The sequence below is a fragment of the Morus notabilis genome, unplaced genomic scaffold (genome assembly GCF_000414095.1).
Source record: "Morus notabilis unplaced genomic scaffold, ASM41409v2 Scaffold1640, whole genome shotgun sequence".
NCBI classification, from domain to species: domain Eukaryota; kingdom Viridiplantae; phylum Streptophyta; class Magnoliopsida; order Rosales; family Moraceae; genus Morus; species Morus notabilis.
The window spans coordinates 25,581-43,259 of NW_010367899.1; the positions used below are offsets into that span (position 1 = coordinate 25,581).

General features: G+C 32.8%; 2 protein-coding genes across 4 annotated transcripts; both read right to left on the reverse strand.

The window, feature by feature from the left end:
• Nucleotides 1-1,203: 1,203 nt before the first annotated feature.
• Nucleotides 1,204-5,373, reverse strand: LOC21386354. 3 transcript variants are annotated; one of them, XM_024175762.1, is made up of 8 exons: nt 5,135-5,373; nt 5,023-5,054; nt 4,274-4,371; nt 4,099-4,181; nt 3,780-3,857; nt 3,603-3,704; nt 2,557-2,895; nt 1,204-1,239 (listed from the first exon to the last, which is right to left on the reverse strand). In XM_024175762.1, the coding sequence occupies exons 1-7, from the start codon at nt 5,228-5,230 to the stop codon at nt 2,599-2,601; spliced, it is 786 nt and encodes a 261-aa protein (XP_024031530.1). In that variant the 5' UTR covers nt 5,231-5,373; the 3' UTR covers nt 1,204-1,239; nt 2,557-2,598. The 3 variants fall into 3 exon arrangements, 2 of the variants coding, with proteins under 2 accessions (XP_024031530.1, XP_010111955.1); XR_002903594.1 differs by having other exon boundaries at nt 1,223-1,239; nt 2,470-2,895; XM_010113653.2 differs by lacking the exon at nt 1,204-1,239 and having other exon boundaries at nt 2,377-2,895.
• Nucleotides 5,374-10,630: 5,257 nt separating this feature from the next.
• Nucleotides 10,631-14,133, reverse strand: LOC21386355 (probable fructokinase-7). The gene is made up of 7 exons (XM_010113654.2): nt 13,890-14,133; nt 12,859-13,052; nt 12,202-12,414; nt 11,896-12,093; nt 11,613-11,753; nt 11,277-11,393; nt 10,631-10,942 (listed from the first exon to the last, which is right to left on the reverse strand). The coding sequence occupies exons 1-7, from the start codon at nt 13,909-13,911 to the stop codon at nt 10,808-10,810; spliced, it is 1,020 nt and encodes a 339-aa protein (XP_010111956.1). The 5' UTR covers nt 13,912-14,133; the 3' UTR covers nt 10,631-10,807.
• Between the last annotated feature and the right edge of the window lie 3,546 nt (nt 14,134-17,679).

Here is a 17,679-nt window from a genome sequence, read left to right on the forward strand (position 1 = left end):
AAGAGATTAAGGGCTACAACTACCATCTCAGGTAACCAATTTGGGTTCATGCCCGGTAGATCAACCATGGAAGCTATTTTTCTTCTTAGGATGCTGATTGAAAGGTATAGAATAGCTAAGAAAGATTTGCATATGGTCTTCATAGATTTAGAAAATGTATATGACAGGGTACTGAGAGAAGTGTTATGGTGGGTACTAGAGAAGAGATGAGTGCATGAGGTATATCAATGTAATAAAAGATATGTACGATAAAGCTGTCATGACTCACAAGTGTGAGAAGTACTTGAGGCTACACGGAAGAGTTTCCCATTCGGATTGACCTTCATCAAGATTCCGCTTAGTCCTTATCTTTTCACTATCGTGATGGACGAACTGACAAGAGAAATTCAAGATGAGATTTCTTAGTGTATGCTTTTTGCAGACGATATAGTTTTAGTTGATGAATATCGGGAGAAAATTAACCGTAAGTTAGAACTATGGAGACAGACCCTTGAGACGAATGGATTTAAATTCAGTAGAACGAAGACTGAGTACATGCATTGTAGGTTTAGTAATTTGAGAGATCAGAGTAATGAAATTTCTTTGGATGGTGTGGTGATTAAGGCTTCTAAGAAATTTAAGTACCTTGGGTCCATAGTACAGTGTAAAGGGAATATAGATGAGAATATTAGACATAGGATTAAGGCGGGGTGAGTTAAGTGGAAGAATGTCACCGGAGTTTTATGTGATGATAAAATGCTTATTATGTTGAAAGGAAAATTCTATATGACATCAATTCGCCCAGTTATGTTATATGGTAGTGAATGTTGGGCCATCAAGAGACAATAAATATACAAGATCAATGTGGCGGAGATGCGTATGTTAAGATTGATGAATGACCATACGAGGATGGATCGCATACGGAATGAAGTTATTCGTAGTAAAGTGTAGCACCAATAGAAGATAAGATGCGGGAGTCTAAGGTGGTACGAACATGTACAACATAGATCGTTAGATGCACTTGTTCGTGCTTAGGAGAACATCCAAATACCTAGTACTAAGAGAGCGAGGAGTAGACCAAGAATTACTTTGGCTAACGTAGTTAGGCACGACTTTCAAGGTCTAGGGCTTTAAGAGGATCTCGTGTTTAATAGAGCAGACTGAAAACGAAAAATCCATATAGCCGATCCCAATTAATTTGAGATTAATGCTTGTATTTGTTGTTGTTGTTGTACAAAAATAAATCTCCACGAGCATGACCTTCAAAGCAAAAAACAATGGGGTTATTATATCACTATTCTTAACTTTTGTTGTCCACTTTTCTATGAACATGATGTAGTGCATGAGGTATATCAATGTAATAAAAGATATGTACGATAGAGCTGTCATGACTCACAAGTGTGAGAAGTACTTGAGGCTACACGGAAGAGTTTCCCATTCGGATTGACCTTCATCAAGATTCCGCTTAGTCCTTATCTTTTCACTATCGTGATGGACGAACTGACAAGAAAAATTCAAGATGAGATTTCTTAGTGTATGCTTTTTGCAGACGATATAGTTTTAGTTGATGAATATCGGGAGAAAATTAACCGTAAGTTAGAACTATGGAGACAGACCCTTGAGACGAATGGATTTAAATTCAGTAGAACGAAGACTGAGTACATGCATTGTAGGTTTAGTAATTTGAGAGATCAGAGTAATGAAATTTCTTTGGATGGTGTGATGATTAAGGCTTCTAAGAAATTTAGGTACCTTGGGTCCATAGTGCAGTGTAAAGGGGATATAGATGAGGATATTAGACATAGGATTAAGGCGGGGTGAGTTAAGTGGAAGAATGTCACCGGAGTTTTATGTGATGATAAAATGCCTATTATGTTGAAAGGAAAATTCTATATGACATCAATTCGCCCAGTTATGTTATATGGTAGTGAATGTTGGGCCATCAAGAGACAATAAATATACAAGATCAATGTGGCGGAGATGCGTATGTTAAGATGGATGAATGACCATACGAGGATGGATCGCATACGGAATGAAGTTATTCGTAGTAAAGTAGGTGTAGCACCAATAGAAGATAAGATGCGGGAGTCTGAGGTGGTACGGACATGTACAACATAGATCGTTAGATGCACTTGTTCGTGCTTAGGAGAACATCCAAATACCTAGTACTAAGAGAGCGAGGAGTAGACCAAGAATTACTTTGGCTAACGTAGTTAGGCACGACTTTCAAGGTCTAGGGCTTTAAGAGGATCTCGTATTTAATAGAGCAGACTGAAAACGAAAAATCCATATAACCGATCCCAATTAATTTGAGATTAATGCTTGTATTTGTTGTTGTTGTTGTACAAAAATAAATCTCCAAGAGCATGACCTTCAAAGCAAAAAACAATGGGGTTATTATATCACTATTCTTAACTTTTGTTGTCCACTTTTCTATGAACATGATGTAGTCAATTAAGTAAAATACAACAGAAAGAAAAGTAACATTACCATTAACAAGTAAACAATGGGAAGATATCTGGACTGAACTTGCGTCCAATGATAGCAAAACAAAAAAAAAATGTAGCTTTACTTTACCAGTCCAGGGGCTTCAAGGACTAAATCCCAATTGATGCACTTTCAAGTTCTGCCATCAACATCGAACCCAGCCCCTGTCCAGCCAGGAGCAGGAGATCCTCTGCCTTTAGGCACAGCCCCAATTCCTTTTCCTCGGCCGTGGAACTGACTTTTCTTCTTCCCTCTTCCTTCTCCCTCAACTGAAGCCTGTTGGTTAAGCCCATTCGTCACAGGAACGTTTCCGCCATTTCCCTCATTTGGGATGGTTTTTCTGGCACCACCACTTTGTTCTGTTGAATTTGTAGCTGAGGAAGCATCTGGAGCCAAGATTGTCTGAGCAGGTCCGGTTGCTTTCCCATCCTGGACATAATTTCAAATACAAACAGTCAGCGTCTATATCGTTGTTATTAAAAAAAAAAAAAAAGAAGTTAGCGTCTATGAATTGTATTAAACAGTTCAATGGATAAAGCTTGCACTTCATTTTGCCTCCTTTCCTTATCTCAAATTTTGATCCTTATTATTTGGCTCCTTTTTTCTTTCTCAATAACTTCTCTTCAGAATAACAGAACACACTCTCATAAGGTCATTATAAACAATTAACTCTTTCTTTCCACCCCTCAAGTTCCATTTCCATCCGGCAATGCTTCTTCCCTCCTTGCTTGTTCATAAATTACCATAGATATGGTAATAACTGTTGTCACATTATAAATTTGAAAACCCATCAAGTATCATATGAAAGTTATACCAGACATTTTCATGGACTGCATTTTCATGATGTATCCTGCATATAAAAAAGGCATAACTACCAAAACTACTAAGATGTAACATCTGACCCCAAAATTGTACGAAATGCTACCTTATCCTAGAAAGAAAAGGATGCTAATTAATAGTATCTTATATTACTAACCACGCCAATAACAGACAAAAGATCACAAATTGTATATGCCTATTTTCCTTCTGATGTTAGAACAAATAACATCCACGCTATGCTTAGCGCTGAGCAGTGGAGTTTTCCAAGACATTAACTATGTTACAAATGTGTGACCAGGTATAGAAAGGGAACTTACATGAGGAACAAAATTCGTTGATGCTCTACTTGGGTTCAAAGCTTCCAATCGTCTTTTTAACTCCTCTAGTCTAGAAAACTGCGTGTTGCTGCTTTCGTGAACCTAATTAGAAGCAGTGTCAAAACCAATTTGCTAAAGCTGCAACCTCAACCACAGTTAACTAATATATGTGTTTACCAGCTGGTTTAAGTCTTCACATAGCTTTTGCTTCATTTCCTCCTCATCCTTCACAGCCTTTGATGCTGCTTCCCATGCCTAACTTACATAAAAAATGGTACGTATGAGATTACAGAAGGAGCACAACTGCACACCAATAAATATATTGAAGAAAGGGTAAACGACGAAGGCCATAAACTTGAACAGTTGCGTATATGGGTAGACATACGTATATGCACTGAAAACTGAAGCATAAAGGAAGGTCAAAGTGTAGATATATGAAAACACTAAACGGAGACATGCAGACATGTGAGCTATATTATAATTAAGAGGGACACACCTTCTGTGCTTGTTCTTCCTTCAGCTTGGCCAAACGTATTCTTTCTGTTTGAATCTCTATTTTCTTTCTTAAATGTTCAAGTGCTTAACAGGGGAAAAAAAAAAAAAAAAAGAAGAAAAGTCAGCCAAAAACACACATAAATGAGAACTCGAGAACAACACAATAGTGCACCAACCTGCTTTCTTTGGCCCAGCTGTGAGTTTCATTTCCATTGTAAGGTTTGCTAGCTTGCGTTCAACATCGCGGATTCTAGAATAGTTTTCTTCAATGTATCTGAAAAGAATCATCTTTCACATTGTGAATAATCAAATTTATCAAGTACAGTTATAAGAAAGAACTATTACATAAAGCAACAAGAATTCCACTCTCAATTAAATCCATCTTGAGGAACACCAATCGTCAAGTAATGCAAAAGGGGGTTTTAAACATGAACACAGTTAGCTCCAAGGCTTAAAACACGTAATCGAAGAACGCAACCCACATTTTATATGATTTAAGCATACCCATTAATCCATTCTAATAATCTTGTCTCTCAAAGAAGTTGATTGAAAATTTAGCTGACTTCCTAGTTCCTACAACCTCTGACAAGGTTTTACTTGCACCAATAAGAACCTTAAAATAATTTGAAACCTATGATAATGCGGAAACATTCATACATTCTGTAATTTCATATTTGTAAGCCTAATACTTGCATCCCAAAGTACCCCAATTCATATTTTTTCTCCCATAGATCTCAAAAATTTAAGCAAAAGAAATTCTAATTTCAAATGATATATTGCGCAATCATTAATGTAATAGCATCAGAGCTAAATCAATCACTCATTTGATGCATTACTCCAATATCAGTTCAGAGAAAGAAACAGTAACGGATCTGAATAAAAATGAAAGAAAATGTGACAAAGGAGGGAATTTGAAGAAACTCACTTCCTTAATTGAAGTTGCTCTTCCTCGATTATCTGCCATAGAACCAACATATTCAGGAAATTCAAGCTCATACACAAACGAGAGAGAGAGAGAGAGAGAGAGAGAGAGAGACCTTCTCAGTGTAGGCAATGACGGGGGCTTCGCGAGGGAGGCCATCGGGGCCGATCTCGGGAAGCAGTGAAGGATTTAGCGGTGGATTCGAAGCCATAATTTCTCCAATGTTGAGGGGGGTGATTGAACTCGATTTTGAATTAGGATACTACTTGTTTCTAATCAACTCTGAAACGTACAAATTCTCGCCTCTGTCTCTTTCTTTCTTTCGTTTTTCAGATCGCGTTCTTGCTCTCCTCTCACAAGTCTTGTCGTTTCGCTTTCGTTTCAAGAAGAAACGTGAGTGTTGTGGTGCTGTGGTGGTGGGTGGGCCCCCGAAACGACAACATGGAATATCATCGTCATATTCTATTGCAAAAATCGTTATTCATATTACTGTTTGCAACGTCAGATGTACAATTTTGTTATTTTTGGGTATATTTATATATAAAGCGTGTGTATTTACATATAAAGATATATATGTTAAGTTATAAGAAACGACAATGTATATTAATCCTCAAAATATGTATTTTTTATAACAATTAAGTGAACACATAGATAAAAGTATGTATATTGACTGATTTGTTGTATTTCATGTTAATGAATGTAAGCGACAATGTATATAGCGAAATATGCTTTTAATATCTTGTGTTCTTGATAATATTAAAATGATACCTCAACATTTTTAAAAATATATTCTTGGTGCTCTGAAGTTGATTTTTAAGATGTAAAATGACCTTAGTACTCTTTTACTTAATCAAAATCTAATAAATTTAGCAAAAAATCATGAACTTTTTATTTTATTATTTTCCTTTAAATATTTTAATGTCTTAAAATATTTTCATTTTTTTAAGAAACTAGTAAAAGTAGGCACGTGCAATTGCATGAATTTGACTGTTATATTTATTGTCTATTAGAAAAATAATTTTATGATGTAAACAAATAAGTTCTAACTAATCGCCATATTCTATTATTTTTCTTAATATTTAGACCGCACAGCTTATTTTGATGGGGTGAGTTTTGTAGATTCAGAAGCCACGTTTAGAACGTAATTCAAATATTATTTAATTTGACCACTTTTTTTAAACTCTAAATAAGAGAAAACAGTAGATAACAAATAAGTAAAAAGTACAAAAAGTGAATAACATAGAAGGAAACACAAATTAAACCGTTTTTTCTTAAAACTTAAGTAAGATAAAACAATAGATAACAAGTAGATTAAAAATACAAAAATTGATAAAGGCATAAATAGAAACACAAAACTAGTACATAACACATAAATAAAAAGTACAAAAGGTAAATAACATAAATGGAAACACAAATTAAACCGTTTTTTTTTTCTTAAGCCCTAAGTAAGAGAAAATACTAGATAACAAATAAGTAAAAAATATAAATAGTTAAGGGTACCATAAAGAGATAAAAATTAGTTGACACATGCTTGCTTCATCACATTTATTATATATAATAGATATTGATTTTTATTTAACTAATAAGAAAAGTAATTTGGACATTACATGTCCCAAAAATTAGTTTTAAGGTATTAAAAAGATATTTTTAAAAAGATTAAAATACTGTTTTAATATTATTAAAAATATAAAATTTTAAGAGCATATTTCGATATAATATAAAATACCAAAATTTACATTTTTATTTATGTTTTACATTCTAAAATTAATATATGATTTTTAGAAATTAATGCAACAAGCGGCACTATTTTTTTTATGAATATTCTATTTTTTATGATTTTCTTTATTTTTCGTCTTTAAAAAATAAAATAAAATAAAAACGACTTAAAAAAATAATGAAATTTTACAGACACAATCCTTATATTTTTCTAGGCATGCCAGAAAAAAATTACCTCAAAAATTGACAAAAAAGTAAAACCTGTCAAAAAGCCGCCGGCTCGCGTAGTGGGGCACCCAGGGGCTAGCTAAAGGGTCGGGATGGGTAAAAAAATGTACAGTTTTATTTATTTTTTACATTCTAAAATTAATATATGATTTTTAACAATTAATGCAATAAGTGGCACATTTTTTGATAAATATTCTATTTTTTATGATTTTTTTTATTTTTCATCTTTAAAAAATAAAATAAAAATAACGTCAAAAAATAATAAAATTTTACATACACGATCCATACATTTTTCGCCTACTGTAAAACTGTAAAAGCTGCTATTTTTACTAAGCTCTTTCCCCTCCATAAACGATTAAGCCTCACACCCTTTTTTTTTTTTTTTGCTAATCAAACCTCTTTTTGTTTTGTTCAAAAAAAGAGCTTTTTTTTTAATTGGGTTTCACATTTTTTTTAATATATTTTTTCCCTGAGCCATCTCCCTTGTCTCTCACATCATCCATTGTCACTCACATATACACGTGGCCACCAACCTCACTCTTCCTTCTCCCTTTTCTCTTCATTCAATACATGGGCAATAAAAGCTGCCACTTGCAGTGTATGGAAGCTAGCACCTGTGAATGCTTCTGCAAGGATGTGATGAGTCCCACCCGTCCATTTCCATCGAACGGTTGAAAATCACTTACCGGATAAGTCAGGTAAATAGTTGCTTGCGAACTAAAGACCATTCCTATTAATATATTCATACTAGTTTAAGAGCCTAAGGAGAAATTTATTTATACAATTATTTAAAGTCTATTTATATTTTATTTTAAAAAAATATGTATAAAGATAATAATTGATAAAAAAGAATTAAATAGGGGTATATTTGAATAAAAATTATTTTAATTAATTAAAAATAAATGAGAACACATGTAAAAAAAAGTTACTCTCATAAAAGTAAATTGAGCAATAATATATTTTGAAAAAATACACAAGAAAATTAAAATGTAAAAAAATAAAATAATGAAAAAAATAAAAAAAAGAAGTAAGTAGAGCATAGAAAAATATTTTAACTCTTTTATTAATATGAGCTTTGATTTTTACCCATAATTTTTAATTAATATTTTGATTAATATAGTTATTTGACTGATTAATATAGTTATTATTATTATATAGTAGTAAAAGTGCAAAAATCGTTAATTATTGCCTGAGTGCAATATTCATTTTCATTTTTGTTTCTTTAAATTGTCATATCACTTTATTGTTTTTGTTTTTGGTCTGATGACATTAACAGAATGCATTTGGTTAATTAATGATATTCCATTGCAAAAGTCTTTTTTTTTTTGCTAGTGAAATGAAAATTTCATTAATAATTGCCACAGTATAATCTACATTTTTTTTTGTTTCTTTCAAGGGAAGATTCATTTTGAAATTTCTCGCCGTATTACGTTTTATGTCGTTTAATAATTTCGTCGTTTTCCAGCTCTCCTGGCTTCTTTTTGTTGTTTTCTATTCGCTGTCTTTTTTCGCTTTTGCTGTTGTTTATTAATGGTTGTACATTTAGTGTCGTTTTCTGTTGTATGGTTCTTATTTTGTTGTCGTTTTCTCATTGTTGTTTCAGCTCTGTCGTGGCGCCTTTACTTTTTTGTCGTTTTAACCTGCAGGATGTTTTACTTTTGTTGTCGTTTCTTACATGTCCCTTGTGCTTTTTCGTCTTATTTTTACTGCTTATCTGCTTTCGGTTGTTGTCTGTTTTTCAGTTATTGTCCTCTTCCACTGTCCTAGTCTTTTACATTTGTTATCGCTTTTTGAGTTATGGTTTCCTTTTTTGCTGTCGTTTATCGTTATTCTAGTTTTATTGTCGTTTCTTCTTTTTTGTCGTTCTCAGTTTTTGCTCCAGTTGTTGTCGTTTTTACTTCTTGACTATTCCGTCTACTCGGGTCTCTCACTTTAAACTTATGTCAATACCTTTCAACGTGTTTGTCGTTTTGCAGTTTTGTTTTTACAGTTTTCTTGTTTTTATGTAGTTTTGTCTTTCTCTATTTTTTATGTCGTTTGTATATTTCTTGTCTTTTTTTTTTCTTTTCTATTTTGTGGTTGCTTTCGTTTTCAGAGGTAGCCAACTTTATTTAGTGATATTTACAATTTGAGCGGTGTTTGTTTCACCCCCATTATGAAGTCCAGGAATCTCGACTCCGGAATGTCGGACAGCATTTTTGTTAAATTTGTCCTCTTTTTTTTTTTCTTTTGTTTTCTTGGAGTTCTTATCTTTTAACTGTTAAGTTTGTTTTCCTTTCTAGTTTGTCGTCTCTTTCTTTCTTTTTTTTTTAGGGGTCGTTTCTTTTAAGTTGTACGGTTCCGTGCCATTCGGACGTACGAAAATACAATGGTTTGTGCCGTTTGTTTTTATTTTTGCTTTTTGAGTAGTAGCAAGTTGTCATCAATCCTCATTCCGAAATCTTATCCCGTTTTACGATTTCTTGTTGTCGTCTTTTTGTTTGATATTTTATGGTGCTTGTAAGATTTATTCGTCGTTTTTCCATTTTTTTTTTCCGTTTTATGCTTGCTGTTGATTTTTTTTTTCAATTTTGTTGTCGTTTCCTAAATTTTTGTCGCTCAATATTACATGGTTTCTGCGTTTTTGGAATTCGACTATTCGAGTTTAAATTTCATTGTCGTTTCCAACTCTAATCGTCGTTGTAACTTCGCCGGGTCGCTGGCCTTGAAAGTTCCGACGCCTGGAGTCTTCTCGGTTCATGCATTTAGACTAATTTGATTGGGATATACGTAGATGAACGCACATGATCAGCACGTGAATTGCTGCGAAGCTGGTGCAGCAAATAAAGGGGTGTGACTGAGAAGTCCCCACTTTTTTTTTTTTTTTCCTTATTTCTCTCTTTTTTTCTTTTTATTAAGATTATTATTTTACAACCTTACAATGAGGGCAATGCACTACGTAAAATCAGTATTTAAACGTGCTCGGTTTTGCATTTTTAAAATTTATCATTTTGTTTTATATATATATTTTTTTTTTTTTTCTTTTAAGGCGTTATCATGCATAATCTACTAGGCATATATACTCGTACATTTTAATCGTGTACTCAAATAAATTTAAGTAAAAAAGTAAATTTATATAAGAGAAAATATTGTAGGAAAAAAAGTTGAATTTAAATTTTATAAATGAAAAAATTATAATAAAAAATTGAGTTATGATTCGAACTAATAAAAAAAACGAAGGGCCCGTTTAGTTCGCTGATTCGAGTTTTTAATTCGAGTTGAGATGTGATTTTATGTGAGAGCTTTTTACTGTAGTAAAAAAGTTAGATGTGATTGTTTGTGAGAGCTTTTTACTGTAACAAAACTCGAATTCTAAACTCGAATTAACGAAATAAACGGGGCCGAAACCTGTAAATATGTAACAACTTTCCAAAAGATCATATTCTCACTGACGTTCTTTTCCACATTTACCAGCCATTATTATTGCTGGACCACTCATTGGAGGCTCCATTATTAAAAATAAAAGTTGCATAATTGACTACAACTAAAGAGACTGAAATTTATTAAGTTTTATTTTATATCCCCAACTAACATGAAAAATGCAATAAAAAAAATATGGAAAAATCAGTTTCAAGGTGCAAGTGTTGAAAAAAAAAAAAAAGGGAGAAAAGAAAGAACAGAACATGCATTGCAGCGCAAAATGGAAACTTTTTATAACGGGTGAACAGCAGAAGAACACAAGGAGCAAACGCTAAATTGATTGCTCTCGTTAAAGGAAAGTCGGATTACATAGTTTTTGGACTTTGGTACAAGGGGGAAAAAAAAAATACAAGTATTTTAGACTGCTGTGTCTGCCTTTACTTCATCAAGCAGCAACTTTTTGTAAGAATTGGATCACAGTATCTTTTGTGGGCAATGCAGGGATGGCTCCTCTTTCTGTTACCGTGATTGCACCGCAGGCATTGGCGAATGATAGAGCTTCTCGTAGACACTTTTCGTCCTGCCAAAACACAGTTTATGGAGATTGATCAAAGAATGTTCATAACCTGGGTTAAAGAAACGGAAATATGATGCACTTATGTATCATAACATCCCAATTTCTATCAAGGCAACCAAATTTGAGAGCGCTAGCTAGTTTTAATAACTTATTGACCACAAGATCAAGAATCGACTCTATGACAGGGCATGCTTCTGAGTTATTTTCTCAGGAGCAAGGCATAAAGTAAACGGTAAACCACAAAGATTCAAGTAACACTTGATAACAACCCGATGATATCAAAATAAGGAAATGGAAGTTAAAAGGGCAAAAATAAAATTAAGATGGGAGGTTGGACCTGAAATAGATTTAGGTCAGAAGCTAGGCTGTACAGTATCCCACTCACAAATGCATCGCCTGCTCCTGTTGTGTCAATGGGTTTAACTGTAACGCCATGGACCCGGCCCTTGAACTCCTGTACATAATTTTGGTTAGCATCAAATTTAAATGTTCTAACTGATAGATATGTTAACCTTAACTGCTATATGACAAATGCATTGATGTTAGTTTAGCAAAGAAATTTAGGAAATTGTTATACACCAACAAGCGGCAACGTGATGGAGACAATTCTGTTTCTGGAAAGGTAACAGACAGAGTAATGATTATACATAAGAAACTAAATTGATAAAATTACCTTAGTGTAATATCTGCAACCTGCTGACCCTTCAGTCACAATCAAAAGCTTAAGATTTGGATGAAAAAGCTTGGTTAACACCGCATTATCATCATAGGGATCATCACCACCAGTGAGGAATGTGATTTCATCCTCACTTATCTGCAAATTTTGTATGAGAATCCAGCTGTTTTAGACAACAGGTACAATCGAGTTGTGTGTGTGTGCATGATGGTTTTATAATGATATAGAAATCGGCAAATAATTTCCAATTGTACGAACATTACATTTTCAGATATGGTACCTTAATTAAATCAGCCTGATCCCAGATACTCATTATGCCCTTCAGAGCAGCCTCGTGTGAGGGCCACAATGGCAATCTTAAGTTTGGATCATAAGAGAGGAAGCAACCATTCTTTTTGGCAATGCCCATTGCAGCAAGATGCGCCGATCTGCTTGGTTCCTCAATCAAACTAATTGAACCATAGTGGAAGATCTTTGCCTGCAATGAATTTCAGTTGTGCAGGCATAATGTCAACCAAATGGAGTATTATAGCAAAACCATCTTTCCTTTGATGTTTACCGGTTAAAGTAGAAAAAATGCACACACCTGTTTAATAAGAGCAATATCCAGTTCTGCTTCGCGGAGAAGCATATCAGCACTTGGATTTCGGAAAAATAAAAACTCACGCTCACCATCAGCTCTGAGTGTAACAAATGCCAATGCAGTTCTTGCAGTTTGGTCAAATCGCACACCAGAATTGTTTACATTGTTTTCTTTCAAAATGTTAGATAACATGCGCCCAAATTCATCGTCGCCCACCTATGATGCATAAAGCGGAGAACTTGAGATTACGCAATGTAAAGCATAACATGCTAACAGAAAGCTATTTGATCAGGAAACGGGTATGCTTCTCCCTATCACATAATCACATACATATTTTTTGCACTGTACAATTTAGGCGAAAGGAGGTGTAACCGAGTAAACCAGGACAACTAAACACACCGATAACGGAACTAATTTCACATATTCTGAAAACATACAATACTTAAATTTATCCCTTTATTTTCAATAGAGTAGAGGGTGAATCATCTTATATATTGAAATCAAATATCTACGCATTTTTGCAACTAAAAAGTTAATATAAAGTTTTCTGCCACATAGATTTGCAGGCACATATGGACTAGAAAAGTATGTGTGGCAAAAACACATCTAATCTAATATTACCGTTCAACAAAAAAAAAAAGGCAAAATATTATATTTTACCTTGCCTATAAAAGCTGATGAGCCACCAAGTCTTGAGACGCCAACAGCCACATTAGCAGGAGCACCACCTGGAGCTTTCTTGAAAGCAGGAGCTTCAGCAAGCGACACTCCAGCAACAGTTGGGACAAAATCAATCAACATTTCCCCAAAGCAAACAACCAGTGAATTGTTCCTTTCTGAAACTCTATTTGTATCTGAGAAAAGAATAAACAAAAACAAACAAAAGTGATTTCCTTTCCCTACTGATAATGAACTGCACAAGGAGTAAACATTATGCAAATTTTGCTTGTCCTGTTTTGGGTAACTGGCAGGTGGCCACCATGGGGGCCCAAGAATCCATTTTTTGCCAGAAGACCAACAGATTTGTGTTGACATCCGATATTTCCAAAGTGACATATTTATAAAATCAAATGTAAAAGAGAAGCCCATTCATCATTACCATATTCGGTAGCTTTCCAAACATAAAATTTGTACTAAGATTTTACAAATTTTGTTAATAAGCCTAAAAAACTGTTCGAGTAATTAGACCAGTAAAGGTTACTCCATATAGTGAACCCATGTAGAACAAACGCTTTTACGACAAAATAAGATTCAAAATCACTTTCCAAAAAGCGGATAAGAACAATCACATATATCAAACACGAATTCTTGTATATATATAGATTCATAAGCCAGTGTTGTACTTGTGATTGTGAAATCGAAATAAACTCAAAATATTCAGATACCATAGAAACGAATAAGAAAGGTCTATTGCAAAAGAAAATGATCCAACAAACAATATGGAAAAGGCCTGGGAAGAACAATTCCTATATATATATATATATATATATATGAATTTAACAATAAAAAGAAGAAAGAAGAAAGCAAAGATCTTTATCTCGAAAACCAGCTAGAACCCAGATGCCAAATTTCGTAAAAACTCGTGGCAAAAAGATTCGGAATCTCGCCAGAATCTACCGAGAAGGGAAAAAGCTTATGCATGTATATACAATAAACAGTGAAAGAGCTTAAAGAAACGGTGACATATATACCTGATGTGGGATTCTTCGCCATTTTAATGATGAAGATGAGAGCACCGGTAGTGCAATGAGAATTGCACGGAGGAGAGAGAAAGAGAGAGGAGAGAGAGAGAGAAGGTTAGGAATTGGTGTTGAAGGGGACGAGGAAAGAAGAGGAAGAAAAGTAGAAGGGTGGTGGGTTGAAAATCTTGATTAATCTTGTTTTTCTTACTTTTCTCGTTTGAAAGGTGACAAAAAACGACACAATTCATCGGCCACCCGTGATTTTTTTCCACCACTTTTTATAACCCATCGCCCCCACGCCCATTTTAGTCTTTTTACCTTTTTCCTTGTTTTCCTTTTTTTTTTTTTTTTTTTTGAGAGATTTGTCGCCCTTTTCCAAATAATAGAGGGGAAAAAAATTAAGGAAGATTTTTCTACTTTTCTTTTCCTATACCTTGCGTATAATATCTTATCTAAATATTGGTATATGATTTCTTTTCTGCAAGGAAGAATCTTATGATGGGTACAAAAGAATAATCTATGATTATATTTATGTATTAATGGGCAATCAATTCATATACTTGAAGAGTTTAGATTTTAAATAATATTCCACCAAATCTGTTTATTTCCCGAAAGAAAATTGGTTCCAATAAAAAAAATAGTCGTTTTTACTTTCTGAATTTTTTATGAAATGAATTGAATTTTGTATAATGGCAAAATTCTTACGTTGTTTATCAAATTTTATATAGTAAATAACTGAGTTCACATTTCTCAACTTGCTAATCTGTTATAAAAAATTATATTTCCCAATAAAAGATAAAATTCATTTATTAAATTATTTAATATAACATGGATAAGTAAAATGTAAATAGTTGGCATTATTACTATACTTGACCTTTTTACTGTATCATCACTCCATCAAGATTCATTAACTTTTTTCTTTCGCATAATTTGTTAAAATTTGTTAAATAGTTTAATTATATATAAACTTTTGTAATTACTATAACTGGGGTCCACCTTTTGTGGCATCCCGCCGGCCCTAGGTTATCTTTCTTTTTTCGTCCTCTTTATACTTTATATTTCAAGCTACGGCGTTTGTCCTCTTAAGGTGGACCGGACCGTAGGTTATCTTTTTTTTTTTCCTCTTTCTATACTTTTCATTTCAAATTGCGGCGTTCTTCCTCTTAAAGAGGGAGATTCGATCCCTTTTTTATTTATGTACATTTGTAGTTTTACTTTTTATATTTCTAATAAAGATAGGTGTCTACTTAGATCTTGATTTGCAGTGTTGATGAGTTTTCTCCACTCAAATTCGATCTAGTACTAATTTCGCATTTTTTAAGCATTTCTATGATTTTGTATTTTTTATCATATTTGTAGCTTCTAAAAATGTTTTGAGTTTGTTTTGTTTTTATTTTTTACATTTTTCAAAAAAATAAAAATAAAAACAAAAGAGAAACGATATTTAACACAATTAAAAATAAAAAATAAAAATAAAAATAATTTTTTAATTTAGTGTAAAATATGAAAAAAAATAAAAAATAATTTTTTATTATTTTTATTTATTATTTTTATTTTCTCATCTATCGAGTACAATTAAAAGACGTTTTGAAAGAGATAAAGATTTATTTCCCGTGGAGCTCAATGTTCTTTTCTTTTCAGAGATATGTACGCACCAATTCAAATAAGGTGCGCGATAAATTCCTCTTTGTTCTTTACCCGAAATAATGGCTTTGTACTTTTGCTTATCATTACAAATATTTTATTATATTAATCTCAGTGTTTCTTATCATAACTATAGTAATATTCGGTCTGATTGAATGAAAATTATGACCTTTATTTTAAGAAAAAAGTATATATGAAGTTTGACATATAATGTAAGCGTGAATATTTTATTTCTTTCGAAAACAAAGATGAAAGAGTATAAATAATTTCTATGAAGTATTTTTCAGGGAAAAAATTCCCTTGTAGTTGTGATAGTACGATGCAAATGTGAACACTTGCTTCTAGTGTTAATTTTTATATGCGTGCATATAAAAATTAACAATCCTGAAAATATGTTAAAAACCCAATCTTATATACGATAGACGAATAAGATTTTATCAATTTATTCAACGGTTATGCTGGTCATGAGATGTGAAAAGTAATCGTTAATTAGCAAATGTGATGAAGAAAAGCTAAGAGCCCGTTTGGTTGGAGGATTCGTTCTCTGATTCGAATCATAGTTCATAGTTCGTTACAGTATTTTTTCACACAAAAAATGTACGTAAATAAAAAATGATTCTAATCTCATGATTCTAATCCATGAACCAAACGGGCTCTAAGACACTAAGTCGGTGGTCAGCCAACGGGGATTTAGCTGTCCGGTAGCTTCTACATTAAATCCAATTCTTTCATCCTTTTTCTCCTCTTTAAACCGTGGGCAGAAAATGAAAAGAATTTTGTGTGAGAAAATTGCTGCAATAGATTTAGAATTTTATCTCTTATTTGTTCTTATTGATACCCTTTTAACTAATATAATTATATGACTACAAATAAATGGGTTAGTATTTATGGAGTAAACGTTAAAAGAATACTATTTAAATAGGTATTTGTCTCTTTTTTTATGTTTTATTGTGAAAAGTTATGGAAGTGTAATAAAGGAAGAATTTAGGCATACTGCATATATAAACTTGGGAAAATATAATTGCGTTAATTGACCATCAATAATATTTAATCTTTCTTTGCCCCTCCAGTCATGAACTCTCCTAGATGGTTTCGGGAGGAAAATTGTTTTTCCTACAAAACCTTTAAACTTGTGATCACAACTCACCGGAATTATTTGTCAATTTTATTAATAAAATCTTTATTTTTCTTATCTCATGTTTATCACAAACTTATATTATATTTCTATGTTATCAAGCTAGTTTTTTTGATAATTATATTATGGGAATAATTATCAAGCTTAGTTACAATATTCGTAATCTTTCTTATTAAAAAGAATTTTGGATCCATTTGATGGTATACATGTTGTGTTGTAGTTAATATGTTGCTATATATGTAGGCTATATCTTATACCCAATATATATGACAATATTATTATAAATTAACATCTTTCTCAAGTATAAGTTTGATCTAAAAGCCTACAACTATTTGAAGTTTTTAACTATTGTTCCGTTTATTTCACTGATTCGAGTTTAGAATTTGAGTTTTGCTACAGTAAAAAGCTCTCAGAAACAGTCATATCTAAATTTTTTACTACAGTAAAAAGCTCTCACATAAAATCATATCTCAACTCGAATTAAAAATTTAAACCAGCGAACTAAACGGACTTATAAGTTTCTGAATCTTTGTTAATTATTACCGATCATAGTCTCTCAAACGCATCTAATGTCTCTCAAAGTTTGACTTTTTCTAATTCTACAATATTGAATCAAACCATTCTCCACATTTAATCTCAATTGTCCATTTCCATCAAAAGATTAGCCAAACTCTTAACAAGAAACTAACGAGTATTAAAAGATCATGCATATGATAAAGATCATGTATAAATATGTGACTTTGTTTTGTTTTTTTGTTTTTTTTTTTATTGACATGACATGATCCTATTATTCCAAATTAGGACCATAGACCAAACACACTAATTCTCTCAGTCCCATCAAACATGAACTAGATTCCCGTTCTTTTTATCCCCAACACAAACTATTATTCTACGAGTTAAATTCAATTCCCTGATCACATGCATCTTTTGATCTTTCTCTCTCTCTCTCTCTCTCAACGAGTGGAGATAGAATTTGCGTAATCCCAATTCCCATGCATATTTGTTCCGTATTATCCCTAT